Source organism: Cervus canadensis, chromosome 1 (assembly GCF_019320065.1).
Source record: "Cervus canadensis isolate Bull #8, Minnesota chromosome 1, ASM1932006v1, whole genome shotgun sequence".
NCBI lineage: Eukaryota > Metazoa > Chordata > Mammalia > Artiodactyla > Cervidae > Cervus > Cervus canadensis.
This window is the reverse complement of record NC_057386.1, coordinates 19,739,159-19,755,558: the sequence shown is the minus strand read 5'-3', so window position 1 is coordinate 19,755,558 and position 16,400 is coordinate 19,739,159. Positions and strand designations below refer to the sequence as shown.

The 16,400-nt window shown below is 59.3% G+C and overlaps 2 protein-coding genes across 6 annotated transcripts; one reads left to right on the top strand and one right to left on the bottom strand.

The window, feature by feature from the left end:
* The first annotated feature begins 14 nt into the window (after positions 1-14).
* Positions 15-5,138, top strand: TUBG2 (tubulin gamma 2). The gene is made up of 11 exons (XM_043468162.1): positions 15-288; positions 614-726; positions 926-1,093; positions 1,395-1,463; positions 1,980-2,059; positions 2,559-2,685; positions 3,538-3,624; positions 3,722-3,871; positions 4,226-4,378; positions 4,462-4,623; positions 4,745-5,138. Exons 1-11 carry the CDS (start codon positions 240-242, stop codon positions 4,940-4,942), a joined length of 1,356 nt encoding a protein of 451 aa, XP_043324097.1. The 5' UTR covers positions 15-239; the 3' UTR covers positions 4,943-5,138.
* A 940-nt stretch (positions 5,139-6,078) lies between these two features.
* Positions 6,079-16,160, bottom strand: PLEKHH3 (pleckstrin homology, MyTH4 and FERM domain containing H3). Of its 5 annotated transcripts, none has more exons than XM_043468083.1 (13): positions 14,303-15,632; positions 12,266-12,321; positions 11,826-11,905; positions 11,537-11,728; positions 11,289-11,446; positions 11,056-11,176; positions 9,723-10,029; positions 8,921-9,128; positions 8,559-8,695; positions 8,145-8,277; positions 7,491-7,949; positions 7,008-7,199; positions 6,079-6,468 (listed from the first exon to the last, which is right to left on the bottom strand). In XM_043468083.1, the coding sequence occupies exons 1-13, from the start codon at positions 14,459-14,461 to the stop codon at positions 6,295-6,297; spliced, it is 2,376 nt and encodes a 791-aa protein (XP_043324018.1). In that variant the 5' UTR covers positions 14,462-15,632; the 3' UTR covers positions 6,079-6,294. The 5 variants fall into 5 exon arrangements, with proteins under 5 accessions (XP_043324018.1, XP_043324027.1, XP_043324007.1 ...); XM_043468092.1 differs by lacking the exon at positions 14,303-15,632 and adding an exon at positions 13,729-14,247 and having other exon boundaries at positions 8,568-8,695; XM_043468072.1 differs by lacking the exon at positions 14,303-15,632 and adding an exon at positions 13,729-14,245.
* Positions 16,161-16,400: the final 240 nt, after the last annotated feature.

The window sequence follows — 16,400 nt, the reverse complement described above, 5'->3', positions numbered from 1 at the left end:
CCGCGCCTGTGCGGAATTCCAGCTGCAACTGCTGTGGGGGGAAAATGATGCCCAGGTTGGGCTCCCGGGCCGCCGGCCGAGAGGAGGCCCGCACTGCACACGCGCAGACCGAGCATCCGCGTCAAAAGCAGAAGAGAGCGCGCGCTCCCCACGTCCTGCGCGCCCAGCTGCCAGGCATTTGTCCCTGCCGTGACTCCCGCCGGGCCTGGCCAGGCTGGCGCGGCCTCATCTGAAGAGCGATGCCCCGGGAGATCATCACCCTGCAGCTGGGCCAGTGCGGCAACCAGAGTGAGCGAATGAGAGCCGGGCCCAGCTAGTCTCCGGTTCTGCCCCTTCGGGTCCCACCCGAGTGCTTGGCATCCTCCAGCACCACCACCCCACCCCCGCCCCGCTTCCCTCCCATAAACCCCCTGCCCTACTGCGCATGATGAACCAGGTCTCAGACACTCAGAACGAGAGACATGCCTCTAACCCTGAGCTGTCACGGCTCCCAGACCCGGGCGTCTTGGGCCCACCCTTGAATGTGTGAGACTGTCTGAGCCTCACCCTGGGCTCCCGAGAGCCCTCTGCTAGAGGGCTTTAGCAGACCCAGGCGTCTCTCCCCATCCCCCAGTTGGGTTCGAGTTCTGGAAACAGCTGTGCGCCGAGCATGGTATCAGCCCTGAGGGAATCGTGGAGGAGTTCGCCACCGAGGGCACTGATCGCAAGGACGTCTTTTTCTACCAGGTGCTGCCAGCGACTTAGCCAGGGTTGGCAATGGCCCAGGAGGCCTGAAGGGAAGGGTTTGGGTACTGGGAAACCCACTGGGCAGAGAAGCCAGGGCAGCTGGTTTGAAGGAGGAGGGCAGGCAGGAGCCGGAGTTGGGAGGACTGGAGGACTGGGCAGGCCCTAGCTGATTGGGCCCATCCTGGACTCCTCTTGACAGGCGGATGATGAGCACTACATCCCGAGGGCAGTGCTACTGGACCTGGAGCCCAGGGTGATCCACTCCATCCTCAACTCCCCCTATGCCAAGCTCTACAACCCAGAGAACATATACTTGTCAGAGCATGGAGGAGGAGCTGGCAACAACTGGGCCAGCGGATTCTCCCAGGTATCCAGGTGGCCATCCCAGAGACTCTTGATGTTCCCTTCCTGGGGTAAGGCAAGCACAAGCAGTCTGGTGATTAGACCATACTGACAGTAAGAGACAAGGGACTACCCTGATAAGAGGGACAGACACAGAGAAGTTTATGCAAAGTAGCATTTCTGGGGTGAGGGCCACAGTTGGGGCTCTGCTTGAGGCATCAGCAGTGTCCCAAGGTAGAGTTACTGGTGCTGAAAAGAAATGCTCTCCAGAAACATCATCCTCACGTCTCTATAGATGTCTCTGCCTTCCTCATGTCTCTATACAGGGTGAGAAAATCCATGAAGACATCTTTGACATCATAGACCGAGAAGCAGATGGAAGTGACAGCCTAGAGGTGAGGTTCTGCCCCTTTAGGGGAGAGGAGCGAGGAAGCTGAAAAGTGCTGGGGAAAGTCAAGAGGTAGCCTCCCTGGTGGCTCAGGATAAGCAATCAGCCTGCAATGCAGGAGACCTGGGTTCAAATCCCTGGGTCGTGAAGATCCCTGCAGAAAGGAATGGCAACCCACTCCAGCATTGTTGCCTGGAAAATTCCATGGACAGAGGATCCTGGTGGGCTACCGTCCGTCCATGGGGTCACAAAGAGCCTGATCAGATGTGTGATGGGGCAATTCAATTCATAACTCTTTCATTAAGTATCAGATGTGAGATGGTGAAGTAAATAAGGTACAGTCTGTGTCCTCAAGAAGATCCTAATCTGGATGGCATCAGCTCCTTCTTTCTCAAGGAGCCTCACACTGGATGGGTATACAGGAAGCCCTGAGACTTGAGCGGGTTGGGAGTGGGCCATGAGACAAGCCTGAAGTCTCTCCCCCAGATCCCTGGAGACTGCCTCTCCATTCCTCCCCCTTCAGGGCTTTGTGCTGTGTCATTCCATCGCTGGGGGGACCGGTTCTGGCCTGGGCTCCTACCTCTTGGAGCGATTGAATGACAGGTAAGCCTGTGTTTGGAGAGAGGGCATTAGCTCTGTTTCCCTGGGTAATGTCTTTTTTTTTTTTGTCACTTTTTTCTTTTGGACTGAAAGCCCTATTCCTACCGCCCTTCAGTTATAAGTAGGAACAGAGCCTGGCCTCCCAGGGAACATCTTGGAAGCAATAACTCTCAGGAAACAGGGAGTCTGCATAGGTGGGGGAGAGGACCTAGGAGGGAGGGAGGTTTGATGCTTCAGGTTTATCTTTTTTGGCTTCTGGGAGATACATTGCTCATATTGCCCCAGCCTCCTCCACTCAGGGCAGAGGCTGTGGAGGCTGCTAAAAGAAGGCCTGCAGCATTCTGAGCAAGTCAGTTCTGCCCTCACTCCTTTTGTTTAAGACCTTGGTGGCACTTGGAAAGGATTGGCCCCCGTTATCCCTGGAGAAGACAAAGAGAGGCAGTGATGAGAGTCCTTGCAATTCACTCTGCTACCTTCCCGTTTCCCTCTTCCTCACCCCCAGGTACCCCAAGAAGCTGGTACAGACATACTCAGTGTTTCCCAATCAGGATGAGATGAGCGATGTGGTGGTCCAGCCCTACAACTCACTGCTCACACTCAAGAGGCTGACCCAGAACGCCGACTGTGTGGTGAGCATGGGAGGAGGAAGTGGGGCCTTTGGCCTACCTCCCCAAACCAGTGAGACACCTACACTCTGCCCTTCCCAAGCCCTTGCCCAGAGAACAGACAACCAACAAAGCCATACCTGGTGGCCCAAAGTATGAAGTAAGAACCTGACCCCAAGCTTCTCATAGTTCCTTTAGGTAGCAGGACTCTCAACAAAGTAACACCCCCCTCCCACATGTCTCCACTTAGCCTATTTAATACCTACTCATGTTTCCACTCTCAGCCTAATGGTTACTTTCTTAGCAAAACCTTCCCTGACCACCCAGACAAGGTCAAATTCCTTTGTGCTTATTTCAGGCATAGCTATACTTTTCTGTTGTTTTATATTCAATGCCACTCTCCCTTCTCTAGACCAGGGGTCCCCAACCTCTGGGATCTAATGCCTGATGATCTGAGGTGAAGCTGATGTAACAATAATAGAAATAAAGTGCACAATAAATGTAATGCACTTGAATCATTCTGAAACCCCACTCCTACCCCGGTCCATGGAAAAATCGTCTTCCATGAAACTGGTAAAGTTGGGGACTGCTGCTCTAGACTATAGACCTGGTGAGGGGGAAGACCATGCTTGTTTTACTCTCTATGGTTTCTCCAGAGCCAGGTACCATGCATGGCACATGTTGGACAGTCAAATATTTCTCTAATGCACTGGATGGTAGAAAAGTGTCTCTTGATGCCCCAGAGACAGTACTTGCCCTTTAAATGAATATACCTGCTTCCTAGTTTTGGAGTGTAGAGGGGGACTAAGCTAATAACCTATTTCTCTGCCCCCTTTCTCCTCAAAAAGGTGCTGTGACCCTCTTCTGTCCCCCCAGGTGGTGCTGGACAACACGGCCCTGAACCGGATTGCCACAGACCGCCTGCACATCCAGAATCCCTCGTTCTCCCAGATCAACCAGCTGGTGAGCCCCCCACTCCTGGACTCCCTCCTTCCCGAAGCACCATCTAGGGAAGGGAGGCCCCCAGGACAAGGCCCGTGACCCGGCACCCTGTCCCCAGGTGTCCACCATCATGTCAGCCAGCACCACCACCCTGCGCTACCCCGGCTACATGAACAACGACCTCATCGGCCTCATCGCCTCGCTCATCCCCACGCCACGGCTCCACTTCCTCATGACGGGTTACACGCCCCTCACCACGGACCAGTCGGTAAGAGCAGCCCTCGGGCCCAGCAGGCCCTGACCAGCCTTTCCCTTCTCTCGGCTGCACCCGGAGGCCCTGCTTGCTGGCTGACTTGCTCTCCTCTCCCCCTGCCTGTGGCGCCCTGCAGGGCCGGGGCTGTACGGGGTCTGCTGATGCTCCTGCACAAGGACATGAGTTAGCTGAGCTCTGGGGGACTGAGATCTCTGATCCCTCAGTGAGGACCTGAATCTAAGGCCACTCCCCAGAGAGACCAGGCTCCCCCGCATCTGATGGGGCTGTGCGTCATCTCGTGCTCTCTGTCCATGTGTCTCTTGACTATACTCTGAGTACCGGGCTGCCCTGTGGCCCCTCTCCCCTCAGGTGGCCAGCGTGAGGAAGACCACGGTCCTGGATGTCATGAGGCGACTGCTGCAGCCCAAGAACGTGATGGTGTCCACAGGTCGGGATCGCCAGACCAACCACTGCTACATCGCCATCCTCAACATCATCCAGGGGGAGGTGGACCCCACCCAGGTGGGTGAGGCCCCTTCGTTCTACCTCCGGAGCCCACGGGGGTAGAGGAGAGGCTACCACCACCATCCCTGTGCCCACCCCAGGTCCACAAGAGCTTGCAGAGGATCCGGGAACGGAAACTGGCCAACTTCATCCCGTGGGGCCCTGCCAGCATCCAGGTGGCCCTGTCTAGGAAGTCTCCCTACCTGCCTTCTGCCCACAGGGTCAGTGGGCTCATGATGGCCAACCACACCAGCATCTCCTCGGTGAGCCTGGCTGCCTGGTCTGCTTTGGCCCCTCTTTTCCACCTTCATCATTCTCCACCAGATCCAGTCCACCCCCCTGTCTCCCCCTGGCTCCCATCCTGGAGACTTTTATCTCTTTCAGCTCTTTGAAAGTTCCTGCCAGCAGTATGACAAGCTGCGGAAGCGGGAGGCCTTCCTGGAACAGTTCCGGAAGGAGGACATCTTTAAGGAGAACTTTGACGAGCTGGACAGGTCCAGGGAGGTTGTGCAGGAGCTGATTGATGAGTACCATGCAGCCACTCGACCAGACTACATCTCCTGGGGCACCCAGGAGCAGTGAGTCCTCCCTACTGCACCCTCTGGACAGTAAGCACCGCCCCATCATACTTGGTTCCTCTGGTCCAAATTCCCCTCACCAACAAGGTTCTAGATTCTTCTCCAACCCAAGAGTGGGCCTTGCTTCTTCCTTTTGGTGACATCACCCTTGATATGCTTATTTAGCTCTAATAAAGTAATAAAGCTTAGTTGTGAATATAGTCAGGCCTTGGTCTGTGAATAACTGTCAGGCCTTGGTAGGTGAATATGGGGGACAATGAAAGGATCTCCGTGGTGCCTCGCAGTTCCCAGGCATGTGTTGGTAGGGTAGGCTTTACCTGCTCTAGTCTTACCAGGTGGTCCCAATCTGTGTCCATTGTTTCCATGAGCATCCCTGCCTAGAACCAGGCTGTTTTACTGGAGTCAGTCCTACTCTCAAGACTACGAGTGTTACTGATGTCTGCTGTCTCCTCTGTGCCTAAGGTCCTGCCCGAGGGTGGAGATACATAGCTCATATTGCCCCAGCCTCCTCCACTCAGGGCAGAGGCTGTGGAGGCTGCTAAAAGAAGGCCTGCAGCATTCTGAGCAAGTCAAGAAAGCCAAGACTCTGGATTCCCAGGCCCAAGGCATTTAGATCCTCAGGAGTTAACCCAATTCAGCTCGATCTGATAAAGCAGTTAACAGCTCAGGAGTAAAGTTGAGCCCATCCCGATCAATTCATTGTCTGCCAGAGAAGTTCTTGGGTCTGATCCTGCTCCAGGCTTCTTCTGTTCCAGGCCCAAAGCAGTAGGCACATTAAAGATGGTCCCAGCTAAGACCCAGAAGCTGGACAGCAGGGTAGGACTGGGTAGTGCCAGTCCTGGTGACTCACTGCCCTCGGGCCTCAGGGACGCCAAGAGGCCACCCCCATGCCACTCAATGGAAGAAGGATGAGTAATTGCCAGCTTCCAAAACTGCCCTCTTGTCTGCCCCACCCACCACCCTAGGGCAGCATACTGGCTACGAGGAGGTTAAATCTAGAAGGTCAAGGAGGGTGGAGCCCCGCGGTGTTCAGACTCCTCTCAGTGCTGGTAAAAGCCTGGGAGTGTGGGCGTCCCTGGGGGTGGAGCTCTGAGCTCTGGGGCTCCAACTTGTCCCACTGACAACACTCCCACAGGAAGGGTTTGTGTAAATAAGGATTTTTTTTTTTTTTTTTTTGCTTCTCTTCTACAAATAAATTAAGAAACAAACTAGAAAATTGTCTGCACCCATTGCAGCCCTTGCATGTGGGGTATGCCCTGTCCCTGCAGGGCCAAAAGGGTCCATGGTTCCCTGAAATCTCAGAGTAGTCCAGATCCAGGCTGGAGGCAAGAGGGAGGTCGTGACCTCTTGGCAAGCTCAGTCCTGCAGCTGCCCCAAACAGCCAGACTGTCCCTGGGGCTCGTCCAGGCCCGGGTGCTGGCTGGGAGGGGAGGTGTCTGGCAGGTCTTGGCATGGAGGAGGGCTGCTGCTGGGCCTCTCGGGGGAGGGGTTGGCCAAGTAGGCATTCACCAGCTGCACGATCTCTTCCACCTAAGAGAGGGCAGAGGTCAGAGTACAAAAGGGGCCAGTGAGTTCTCCTTTGTCTCATCCTCCACCCAGGCTCCTTCCCAAGGCCTTGTGAGCTGCCCTCCTCAACCTTTCCTTCCTCATCACCACTCTCCCTCACCCTGTGCCTATCACACTTCTGCTCCTCTGTTATCCTAAGGCGAGTCTCATCTCGGGACCTTTGCCCTGGCAGGTCCCTCTGCCTGGAAAGCTGTGTCCCAGGATCTCCCTTTGGGTGGTGTTGAGTAGCTTTTCCTGACCATCCTATCTAATGTTTTGATCCCCTCCAGTCACTTCGTGTCTCACTACCCTTTCCTTCATAGCATCTGTCACTATCTTTAACAGTCTTTGATTCCTTGTTTAGTGTCTGATGGCCGGTACTAACTCAAGCTCCTTGAGTTTGTCTTTGATCACTGCGGGATCCCTAAGGTCTAGAGCTGTGCCTGGCCCATGCTCAATGTTTCATAAATGTTTCTTAACACCCTCTCCCTCCTTTCCTCCTTCTACACCCTCTTCCCACTCACCTGGGGACTCTGCAGGAGGAGCTGGCTCTCTCCCACCCTCAAGGCCAGGGTGTGGGGGCCCATTAGCTGGCAGGCGGCCACACGGCCATAGCTGACGCTGTGGATGGGCTCTGTCTCACCGGGCCGCGAGAGGGACATGGCCTTGGCTCCCAGGCCCAGGCATAGCTTCTGTGGAGCGCCCCCACCAGGCTCCTGCATAGGTGGACAGACAGGCAGAGTCAGGGTGGAAAGAGGGGACCCTGCTGCATTATTTTTGGTGGGGGGAGATGGCTGTGAGCAAGACGTTTCCTGGTCCCCGCCCCCCCCCAACATGATCCACAGCTCCAGAGAGTGAGGGCGTCAGGGACAGTGACTCCTGGGCTTTGAGATGGGCAGCTGTGCTGGGTGTAGGGAGCACAGTGACCCACAGCGGGGGCCTGTGGCTCTGGGGCAAAGGTGTGGGGCTTGGGCCACCAGAGTCCCCCTCTCCCTTCTCCCCCTCACCGTGCTCAGCTCCAGAACGTCATACCGAGCAGCGCCGAACCCTGGACACTGCGCCGCCAGAGCCAGGTAGGCAGCCATGGCCTCAGCTCGGCCCATGCCCCGTAGCCGCTTCCAGCCTCCCAGCACAGCAGCCGCCCTGCCGGCGCCACCTCCTCCCTCGCGGGCCACGCTTCCCGCGGTGCGGCCGGCCCCGCCGTGCCGGGCCCGCTCCGCCCGCCTCTTGGCCAGGCTCGGGCTCCAGATCGCCCCGGCCAGCAGGGCGGCGGAGTGGGGAGGCCTGGGCAGCGGGCGGGGAGGATCTTCACGCGGCCGGGCCGGGGTGGGGAGCAAGCGATCCAGGCGCGGCAGAGGCGCCCGCGGGGAGAAGTCCCGGTGCAGGCTCTGCAGCCGCAGCGCCGCCAAGGCGCGCAGCGTGTCGTCGGGCGGGGGTGGCCGGCCACGCAGCAGCAGAGCGTGAGCCTACGGGGAGGCAGCGGGCATCAGCACAGGAGTCGCGGGTACCGTCGCGAAGACACCTCGGGGAACCGAACTGTAGGTCTGGGTTGGAGCACCGCCTCCCCCGGGGTTGTCATAACGACGAAAAGCGAAGGCCCAGAAAGGAAGGGGTTCAGGCTAGGGGGGTCTCCCCCGGGCATGAGTACAGGAGAGCCTCACTTGCTCAAAGAGGAAGGGCAGTTCGTGACCATCTGGGGACAGCCCCTCAGGGTGCAGAGGTCCGTGAAGACGCAGACACAGTCTCCAACCGGTGTCCGGCGGGTCCTCCAGCCCGGCTTCCTCCGCCGCCAAGCTGCAGAAAAAAGAAGGGAGCGATACGGCCGGGTAGCAGGGCCCCGAAGGCGCTGCCCAGGGGAAAGAGGCGAGGCCAGGTGTTTGGGGGCGGGGCCCGCCCGGGCTGAGTGGACCGCGGAGGCGAGCCTGGAAGCCCGACTGCAAACCGCCGGCGGGCAGGAATCCGCCTGTGAACTTCACCGTGCGGAGGCCAGCGCTCGGTAAACGTTTACTTAGGGATGGATCGAAGCGGAGAGGCCAATGGGCTAACGGAGAGCAGGGCTGGGGCTGGACATTTACTTCTCAAACCTGGTGAGCACGTCGGCCACGAGAGTCCCCCCGGCCAGGGCTCGCTCCTGCGCCCCTCGCTGCTCGTACAGCGCGAATGTGTTACGGCTCCGGGTCAAGCCCAGCCGCCCCACCAGCTCTCGAGCCACCTGCAAGGCAGGGAGCATAAGAGGAAAGTCAGGCTCAGACCGCGCAGGGGGCCTGCCAGTACTTCTGGAAGGGTTCAACTGGAGGGATCTTTCAGGTCTCTTAGTCCCGCCACACGCAGCCCTTACCCAACTGATGACTCTCAGACTCGGGCAAACCTGGGGTCCAGGCACCCCAGGCACTGGACGCTGGGAGGCTTCGGTTTCCGGGGTCCTCTCTGGTCTTACCTCTCCCGCCGTGGTGTGGGAGTCTATGGCCACAGGGCAGGCACCAGCCCCCGGACAGTGCACGGTGCACAACAACTCCTGCCGTCGGCTCAGCGCGGAAATCTCGGCCAGCGATGGCACTAGCTCCCGGCCGCGCGTCCGGCCCAGCGCTCTCCGTATGAAGCGCGCATATTCCGCCAGTTCCGAGTCCGGGAGCGCCTGTTCAGTCCTGGATTAGGGAGAACTGGAGGGTTAATGCTCCCAGGACTTTTCTTCTCTTCCTCCCTATTGCCTTTTTAACTCAGACTTTATTTCACCTCGCCCGATTCCCTCCCCTCCAACTCTAAGTTCCTTGAAGGCAGCACCACCAGCTGTTCTGAATCTAAACACCACCCCACCCCCATGCTCTGTAAGGAGCGGAATTACTTTCTAAGGCCCTTGGCAGCCTATCTGCCCCCTCCCACTTCCCAAAATTTCCATGCTCCTCCTTTGGGTTGAAATCCAAACTCCAGCCGCATTCTGCCTTCCAACCTTAAAGTCCTGGCACTGGACTGCATCAGCCCCGAGGAAAAACAGCCTTTTAATAATTCTTCTGCCCAAAGTGGGAGCCTTTTTTGTAATTCCTCCGCCGGCAAGTGGGGTATGAACTTGTGATTCCCACAAAGGCACTGCGCTCTGGAGCAGCGGCCCTGACCTTGGGCAAGTCCTTCCCTTCTCTGGGTCCAAGTTCTCCATCTGCCAAACCCTTTGGAATGGCCTGCCATTCTTTCCCAGCTCCCTCCGCTCCCTCGCCTTGGCTTTACCCCCACGCCTCCCCTCTCACCTCTCCAGATGCCCGAGGAGGTGTCCCCGTACGGCTCCCCCCGGCCGGAAAGTGCAGCTCATGCAAGTGAGGAGCTGCCAGTACCGCAGGGTCGCGGGGTCTTGGGTAGCTGGCGGCCCGGGGGGCCCCGCGGGGCCCGAGGTCTGCTTAGCCAGCTGCAGGAAGAGTTCGTCTCGGAGCGCGGGCAAGTCCCGGCAGGTCTGGAGCACACCCTGCATCAGGGGCCCGGGGCGCCGCGCCCCCTCCAGGGCCTGCAGCGCCAGGAACAGCCTCACGGCCTCCTCGCGCAAGGGCGCGTAGCCGGGACCTGAGGGAGGGTGGGGGCGGAGGGACGGTTTGGAGAGGGGAAACAAAGATGGGCCCTGGGAGGAAGGTGTGAACCGCCGGAAGGTCAGAGGGAGTACAAGGGGACAGGGGTGGCAAGGAGGGGGAGAGTGCGAAGGACAGGAAGAGTGAAGGGAAAGCAATGGTCCCCACGGAGCCAAATTCAACCTCTGCCTCCCAGGAATCTCCCCCTCTAGACCCACTAAGGCTAGGCTTCAAGTTAGTAACTTGGGAAAAAGTGTTAGTCGCTCAGTCGTGTAACTTTGCTTCTCCATGTAGTGACTCTTTGCTTCCTCCATGGACTGTAGCCTGCCAGGCTCCTCTGTCCATAGAATTCTCCAGGCAAGAATACTGGAGTGGGTAGCCGTTCCCTTCTCCAGGGGATCTTCGAGACCCAGGGATCAAACCCAGGTTGTTTTTGCAGGTGGATTCTTTACCATCTGAGCCACCAGGGAAGCCCTAGTAACTTGGAGGGATAGACTAAAGGACACAGAGTCAAACCGTGGATGCTGTAATTAGGTACTGAGAGTCATCACTGTGGGCCAGAAAACAGGCTGGACTGAGAGTCAGAAAACCAAGGTTCTTCTCCCAGCTCCCCTTATTCCTCTAGCTTGAGAACCTGGGCCTGTCATTATACCCTTTTGGGGAGAAGTGTAGCTAAATGAGGCCAGCACATTCTCCTGAGGTGGTGGCTTTTCCACCACTTGTAAAGGAAGTCTGTCATGGTGTTGAGAGCATAATGAAAGAACAAGAGAGAGAGTGTAAAAGCCCGTGAGTGAAGGGACATCGGTAGTCAGAATGAGACCCAAAGAGAAGGTAGTCAGTCAAAGGGGGTCTTTACTTTCTGTGCTGGCTTCCCTCCCCCTCTACCCTGGGTATCAGTCTGCTCCGCTTCTTGTTTCATCTTCATCCTTTGAAAAATGAGGGGCTAGGGGCTAGTCCTCTGAGGACTCCTAGGTCCCTATCAAGTAGACCCCATCGCAGGGACTTGGGCCATGGCACCACTCACCTGGGGTACTGACTCCGTACGGCAGAGGCAGGAGTGGGGCATACAGGGCTCCACTGGTGTGCCTCAGAATCGGGTTTCTTCTGTAAATAAGGGCCACGGCTTCTGGGTCCCCACGACTCTCCTAGAGGCCAGAGAAATGATCTCAGTGATGGAGAAGGGAGCTCCCCCGTGAAGCTGGAAAGCTTATGGGTCCATCACCCTCCTCTTTCTCCATGGAGTTCTCTCCCTCGCACCTGAATGTCCCTGAGCAGCAGCTGGGTGGGGGTCTCCAGAGGCGCCTTGGAGGCGATCACCTCCCGCAGCGCCACCCCCCAGCGCTCTGCCTCCGACTGGCGAGGTGAGCAGAGCCGAACGCTGTGCTTCCGGCCAGACACGGTCACTGACCACAGACCTGGGGGAAAGAGAGGCCGCGGGGGGCAGGCAATCAGGGCTGGCTGGGGCAGCTGCCTGGGGAGGTAGGAGAATCCCCAGGAGGTCTCACCAGTCTCCTTGGGCCTGCGCTCAGGGCCGGACACCGAGCACAGGCTGGTAAGCACGAGGCTCCCGAGCCGCCTCGCCCCCTTCCCGCTGCTGCTGAACTGGTCCAGGGAGTCCCGCGTGAGCACGAACCAGGCTCGGCGCGGGGGCAACCAGGGCCGCGCCCCTCCTCCGCGGGGCTCGCGGTACAGCCAACCTTCGGGGAGAAGGCAGGAAGGGGGATCAGCAGGATAAGACAGCATCCCTTGGAGGGTTGGGATGGGGCCTCTAGAGCGTATGAGGTGGATCCCCACCTTTCACGACGACATCTGGGTCGTCTTCAGACGGCCCCTTCTCCGGGATGAGGCTCCGCGTCTCCTCCCAGCTTTGCAGCCTGGGCAAGAGGGGAGCGAGGGTTGGGCAAGCCTGCCGGTCCTGCACCCCGCCTCCAGGAGGCTCTTCTCTAAGGGCTCCCCAGGCAGGCTGCGAGGGGTGCCTACTCCCGGGCTGGGCACCCCTCCCCCAGGCTGTGGGAACCGCTGGGCCATTCTGACCTCGAACCAGAAATAGCCTGGACCCCCCCTTCCTCCCCGCGCCCCCAGCCGGACCGCCCCCCGGGACCCTGGCCAAACCACAGCGTCCGGCATAAGGCCTCTCCCTTATTGCACAACCACATGAGGGAAGAAGGAGAGGATGGGGGTCCCAGGGACCGGCTGGGGTCTCCAGACCATGGGACTGCAGGGGCTGGGCTCACCTGTCTGAAACTGGCCCACTCCGCATAGGCTGAGTCAGCGTCACATCTAGGGGGCCCTGGGGAAACAGGCAGGGCAGCCCTCAGGCTCAGAACCCTCCTTGTAGGATGCCAGTGGCTTCTGCTCTGGGACAGCACAGCTCAGGGGATTGAGGAATCAAGGCGTGGGGTGGTGACTGTGACTGTGACCCAGCGAGTTGAAGCCACTGGACTTGCCCCTTCCACCAGTCTCTATCCAACAACCCAAGCTAAGAAGCCAAGACTCTCGCCTTGTCTCTGATTCAAGAGGCAGTCGGGTTGGGGAAGAGTAGGAAAGGCACCCGGCAGAGTCAGGAGACCAGGGTTCTAATACCAGCTCAACCATTAATTCCAGTCAGAAACTCGCTGTGGAACCTGGGCAAGCCCCTTCGAGTCTTTGGGTCTTAGCTTCCCAATCTTTGAAAAGGGAGTGGTGGGTGAAGTCCTTTCTTGCTCTGGCAGACTCGAAGTCACCCCCCCCCCATTTTCCCTTCTTTGGCTGGTGGGCATTCAGGCTGGCAGGCAGGTGGTAGGCATGGAGGTGAATGAAGGGAAGAGGAACCCTTTCAGTATAGGAGTTTCTTCAAGAGCGTCTTATCCTCTCCCACAGACACCGCTGAAACTCAGTCGTAGGTAGAGACCCTGCCCTTTTGCTGGGGCTCAGGCCAGGCTGAAGAATACCATGCATGGAGAGTATAGTCCAGGATTTTGCCCTCCCTCCCCCATCCCACCTTCCTGCCCTGGAACTTCTACTGTAGATTGGGGTCTAAGAGAGGCTGAAAACCCATCCAGGAGCCAGGTCAGGCAGGAACTGTGCCAGGGTCCCATTGCGACCAGGCAGCTAAAGCCAGGAGGCGGGGGGAGGGGGACCAGGGACACCTGTCCCCAAGCTCTGGGGGGAGGGGGTGGAGGTGGAGCATGAGGGACGCAATGGCAGTGGTTCACAAAGCCGACCCTGCCGAGGCTGGAAGCTTGGGGATGCCTGGGTCCTGTGCCTTCAGGGGGCACAGGTCCTCTTATTTTCTGGTGGGGCCAAGAGGGGCTCTCAGCCACACCACCGTAGGGGCAGGTGCTGACCCCTCTCTTAGACCAACTACCCTAATCGCAGTCCCCTCCTTCCCTCCCTCCCCCCCTCTATATTTATCCGCCCTCCGCCTCCGCCAGGTGCTGGCGCCGGCCCCAGCGGCGCAGCCCGCCCCACCCGGGCAATGAGCCACTGGGCCTGCTGGGGACCCCTGGGCGGGGGATGGGAGCCTGACCCAGGCCACAGCACAGAGTCTGGCTGCCCGAAGTCTGGTGCCTGGGGTGTAGGGGCATCAGAGACGGGACGTAAGGGGATGATCCTCCCCCACATCAGTAGAGCCTCAGTTTCCCCACGGCAAGAATCGACGAAACCCCAGAGCCGAGTGTCTCTCACCATTCCCTCAGGGATTCCCGAGGAGCCTCACCAAGAAGGGCGGAGACTTCTGTCCTGACTGCCAGGGTAACGATGAGGGGTCCTCGGAGAGCTGTGGCCCCCAGCTCCCTCTCCATGGAGCCCCCGCCACGGACCCCAATCTGAGGATACCTGCTTCCCCTCGCCCAGGTTCCTGCGGCGGGAACTCCCGCATCTGGCCCCAGCGCCCTGCGCTCGTGAACTGGGAGCGGAGCGGACCCAGGCGTCCGAGCTGCCCAGCCGGCCTCGCCACATTCCTCGGCGCTGGCGGAGGCGGAAGGAGACGGGATGGGACGCGGGCCCGGCGGGGAAGGGAGAGGCACGGCCAGGTCGGGCCAGGCGTGACACCTCCCCTGCCTCAGGGCCCCCAGCAGGTGGACAGCGCCCAGCGTGCTGCGCGAGGCCCACAGGCACATCCCAAGGCGGGCTGCTGCTGGAGCTCTCGGGGGCTTCGGGCCCCCAGGCAAAAACGTCTCCTGAGACCCCAGTCCACACGGCGTTTGCTGGCGTCTGAACCAGGATTAGGCTTGACGGCCGGTTGTAGTGAGAGGGGTTGAGACAAGACTCCAAACCCCCCGGGGACTTACCCTCCCGCCGCCCGCTGGACTCGGGGTCCGTAGCTCAAAGGTCTCGTCCTCGTCTTCGTCCCCGTCCCCGCTAAGCTCGCCGTCCCCGTAGTCCCGGTGCAGAAGAGTAAAGCCTCGACGGCAGCAGAGGAGCCACCACAATCCCCCGGGGAGAGGCATCCGGGCGAGCAGCCGCGGGATGGGGGCGCGGGCAGCCGAGGCCGAGCTGCAGGGGGTCGGAGAAACTGGCGGGGCTCCGACCAGAGCAGGAGAAAGATGAGGCGGGAGGAGGGAAAGGGAGTGGGGGACTGGGAGGAGGTGGTGTCTGGCGCTGGGGTGCAAAGGGTCGCTAGCTGGAGCCTGCAGGGGGCTCGGAGTCTGGGCCCCCGGAGGGGGAGGGGGGGAAGCGTCCAGGGCTGGGGGTGGGGGAGAGGGAGCAATGTCCGGAGCTGGGAAGTAGTGTCCGTTGTAGTGTCCAGCCCTGTGGGGGGCAGTGTCCGGTGCAGTGTCCGAGGTGGGCAGTTGTCCAAGCTCCAAGGAGGGTCGTGTCCGGTAGAGCGTCCGGTGGCCGGAGCCCGGGCCGCGCGCGCTGCGCTCCCTGCAGCCCGGGGACTGGCGCGCTAGGGGCGCGAGCACAGTGCCGGGACCCCGCCTCCCCTACCCCCTCCTCTTCGGGCCCCCCTCCCTCTTCTTTCTCTCCTCCCTTCTTTTCAGGGCTGTGTCCAGTTTTCGTCACAGCCTCCTCTGTCCAATCCCTGTGCCTGGCGCCGGGCGCGGCCACCAATCAACCTTCTGAACCGCGGCGGGTTGCATCATGTGCCCCTGGCTTGGTGACAGCGGGGAGGGGCCGGGGAATAGGGAGGGAGGGGGCAGAGTGATGTTAGCCACGCCCCCGCCTCTGAGGTCAGACGCGAACTGCTAGTGATGTCACGGAAGCCCGCCTTCAAGCTCTTGTTTTAACTCTTGGCTTACCAACCAACAAATTAAAAGCGCTCTTGGGCAAGAGCTTTGGAGAACAAAGTGCCCATAGGGCATAGAGGAAGGCTCCGAGTGCTGCCCTCCGACTGCTGTCTCGTCACAGGGTTCGTAAGAAAGGAAAGAGCCTTAGCTACCTGCACCAGGCACAGTCCTAGAGGTGTAGCCTTCCGTCCGTGGATGGAGTCCAATTCCTCGATCTGAGTCACCTTTTCGAGGTGTAGAAGCTGAGGCAGAGACTCCGGGAAAGTGCAGTCCAGGGCCCGAAATAAAATCTAATTTAGAGCGCACAACTCACTGAACTCCAGTTGGGAGTGTAGAGTGACGGGATTCTAGGGCATCCCGTGGTCTTCGAATGGAGTGGAGGCTTCTCAGGCGACGTTCCTGCGGTTCTGGGTAGGAAGGGGTTAACCGAGGCTCTAAGCGGACGGGGCGGGGCCAGAGGGGCGGGGCCAGAGTGACCGCGGGCGCGCGCGTGCGTTGCTGACTCAGCGGCGATTCCCGCGAGCTCCGGTGGAGGGTTCCAGGTTGGCCCCCAGTGGCTTGGACCCTTTGAGGATCGGCGCCATCTCCGGGCCTTCCCTGGATCCTGGTCCCGGGAGGCCGTGCTTCTTGGTCTCAGTCCCCGGAGGCTCCGAGAAGGAAAGCTAGCCCGAGCTGGGCGGGGCGGGACAGGGCAGGGACGACAGGCCAGCGCCTCTCTGGAGACATCCCCGCCACTCTCCGCCCTTCTTGCCCTGGGTCCCCAGACCCCTGGCTGCAGTGGTCAGGGCAGCTTTGCTGACCGGATATTAAACTGCGAGAGTTGTGCACGTGGACACCATTCTGCGTGTCTTGACTATGTAAAACAAAGACTGGGAATCAATGTCTCTAGAGGCTATCCCAGCCTTGTCCTCGCCCCAGATGAGAGAGGCCTGCGCTGAGACTTCTTTGGGATGGAAACCATATACTCTTTTCCCTGTCTGGATCCCAGGTCCTTGCCTGCAGGGAAGTTCTTTCCGTTGTCTTTCCAGCAGGCTCAGTGCATTCCCTCTGACCCTGTCCCGAAGGAAGACGGAGAATGGCTTCAACCCCACCCCCACCTCACCCGTGATAACCACTCTTTGGAAATCTGCAAATTGGAATTCTCTCCTTGGATTTTCTC

What these genes read in the sequence shown, in the direction of transcription:
- TUBG2 (XM_043468162.1), top strand. Translation starts at nt 240, where the DNA reads ATGCCCCGGGAGATCATCACCCTGCAGCTGGGCCAGTGCGGCAACCAG. An exon ending in AGGACGTCTTTTTCTACCAG is followed by an intron (nt 727 to 925) that starts GTGCTGCCAGCG and finishes TCCTCTTGACAG; the next exon opens with GCGGATGATGAGCACTACAT. An exon ending in GGGAGGTGGACCCCACCCAG is followed by an intron (nt 4,379 to 4,461) that starts GTGGGTGAGGCC and finishes TGCCCACCCCAG; the next exon opens with GTCCACAAGAGCTTGCAGAG.
- PLEKHH3 (XM_043468072.1), bottom strand. Translation starts at nt 13,890, where the DNA reads ATGCGGGAGTTCCCGCCGCAGGAACCTGGGCGAGGGGAAGCAGGTATC. An exon ending in AGAAGTCTCCGCCCTTCTTG is followed by an intron (nt 12,322 to 13,728) that starts GTGAGGCTCCTC and finishes CTGTTTCCCCAG; the next exon opens with GGCCCCCTAGATGTGACGCT. An exon ending in GTACGGAGTCAGTACCCCAG is followed by an intron (nt 10,030 to 11,055) that starts GTGAGTGGTGCC and finishes ACCCTCCCTCAG; the next exon opens with GTCCCGGCTACGCGCCCTTG.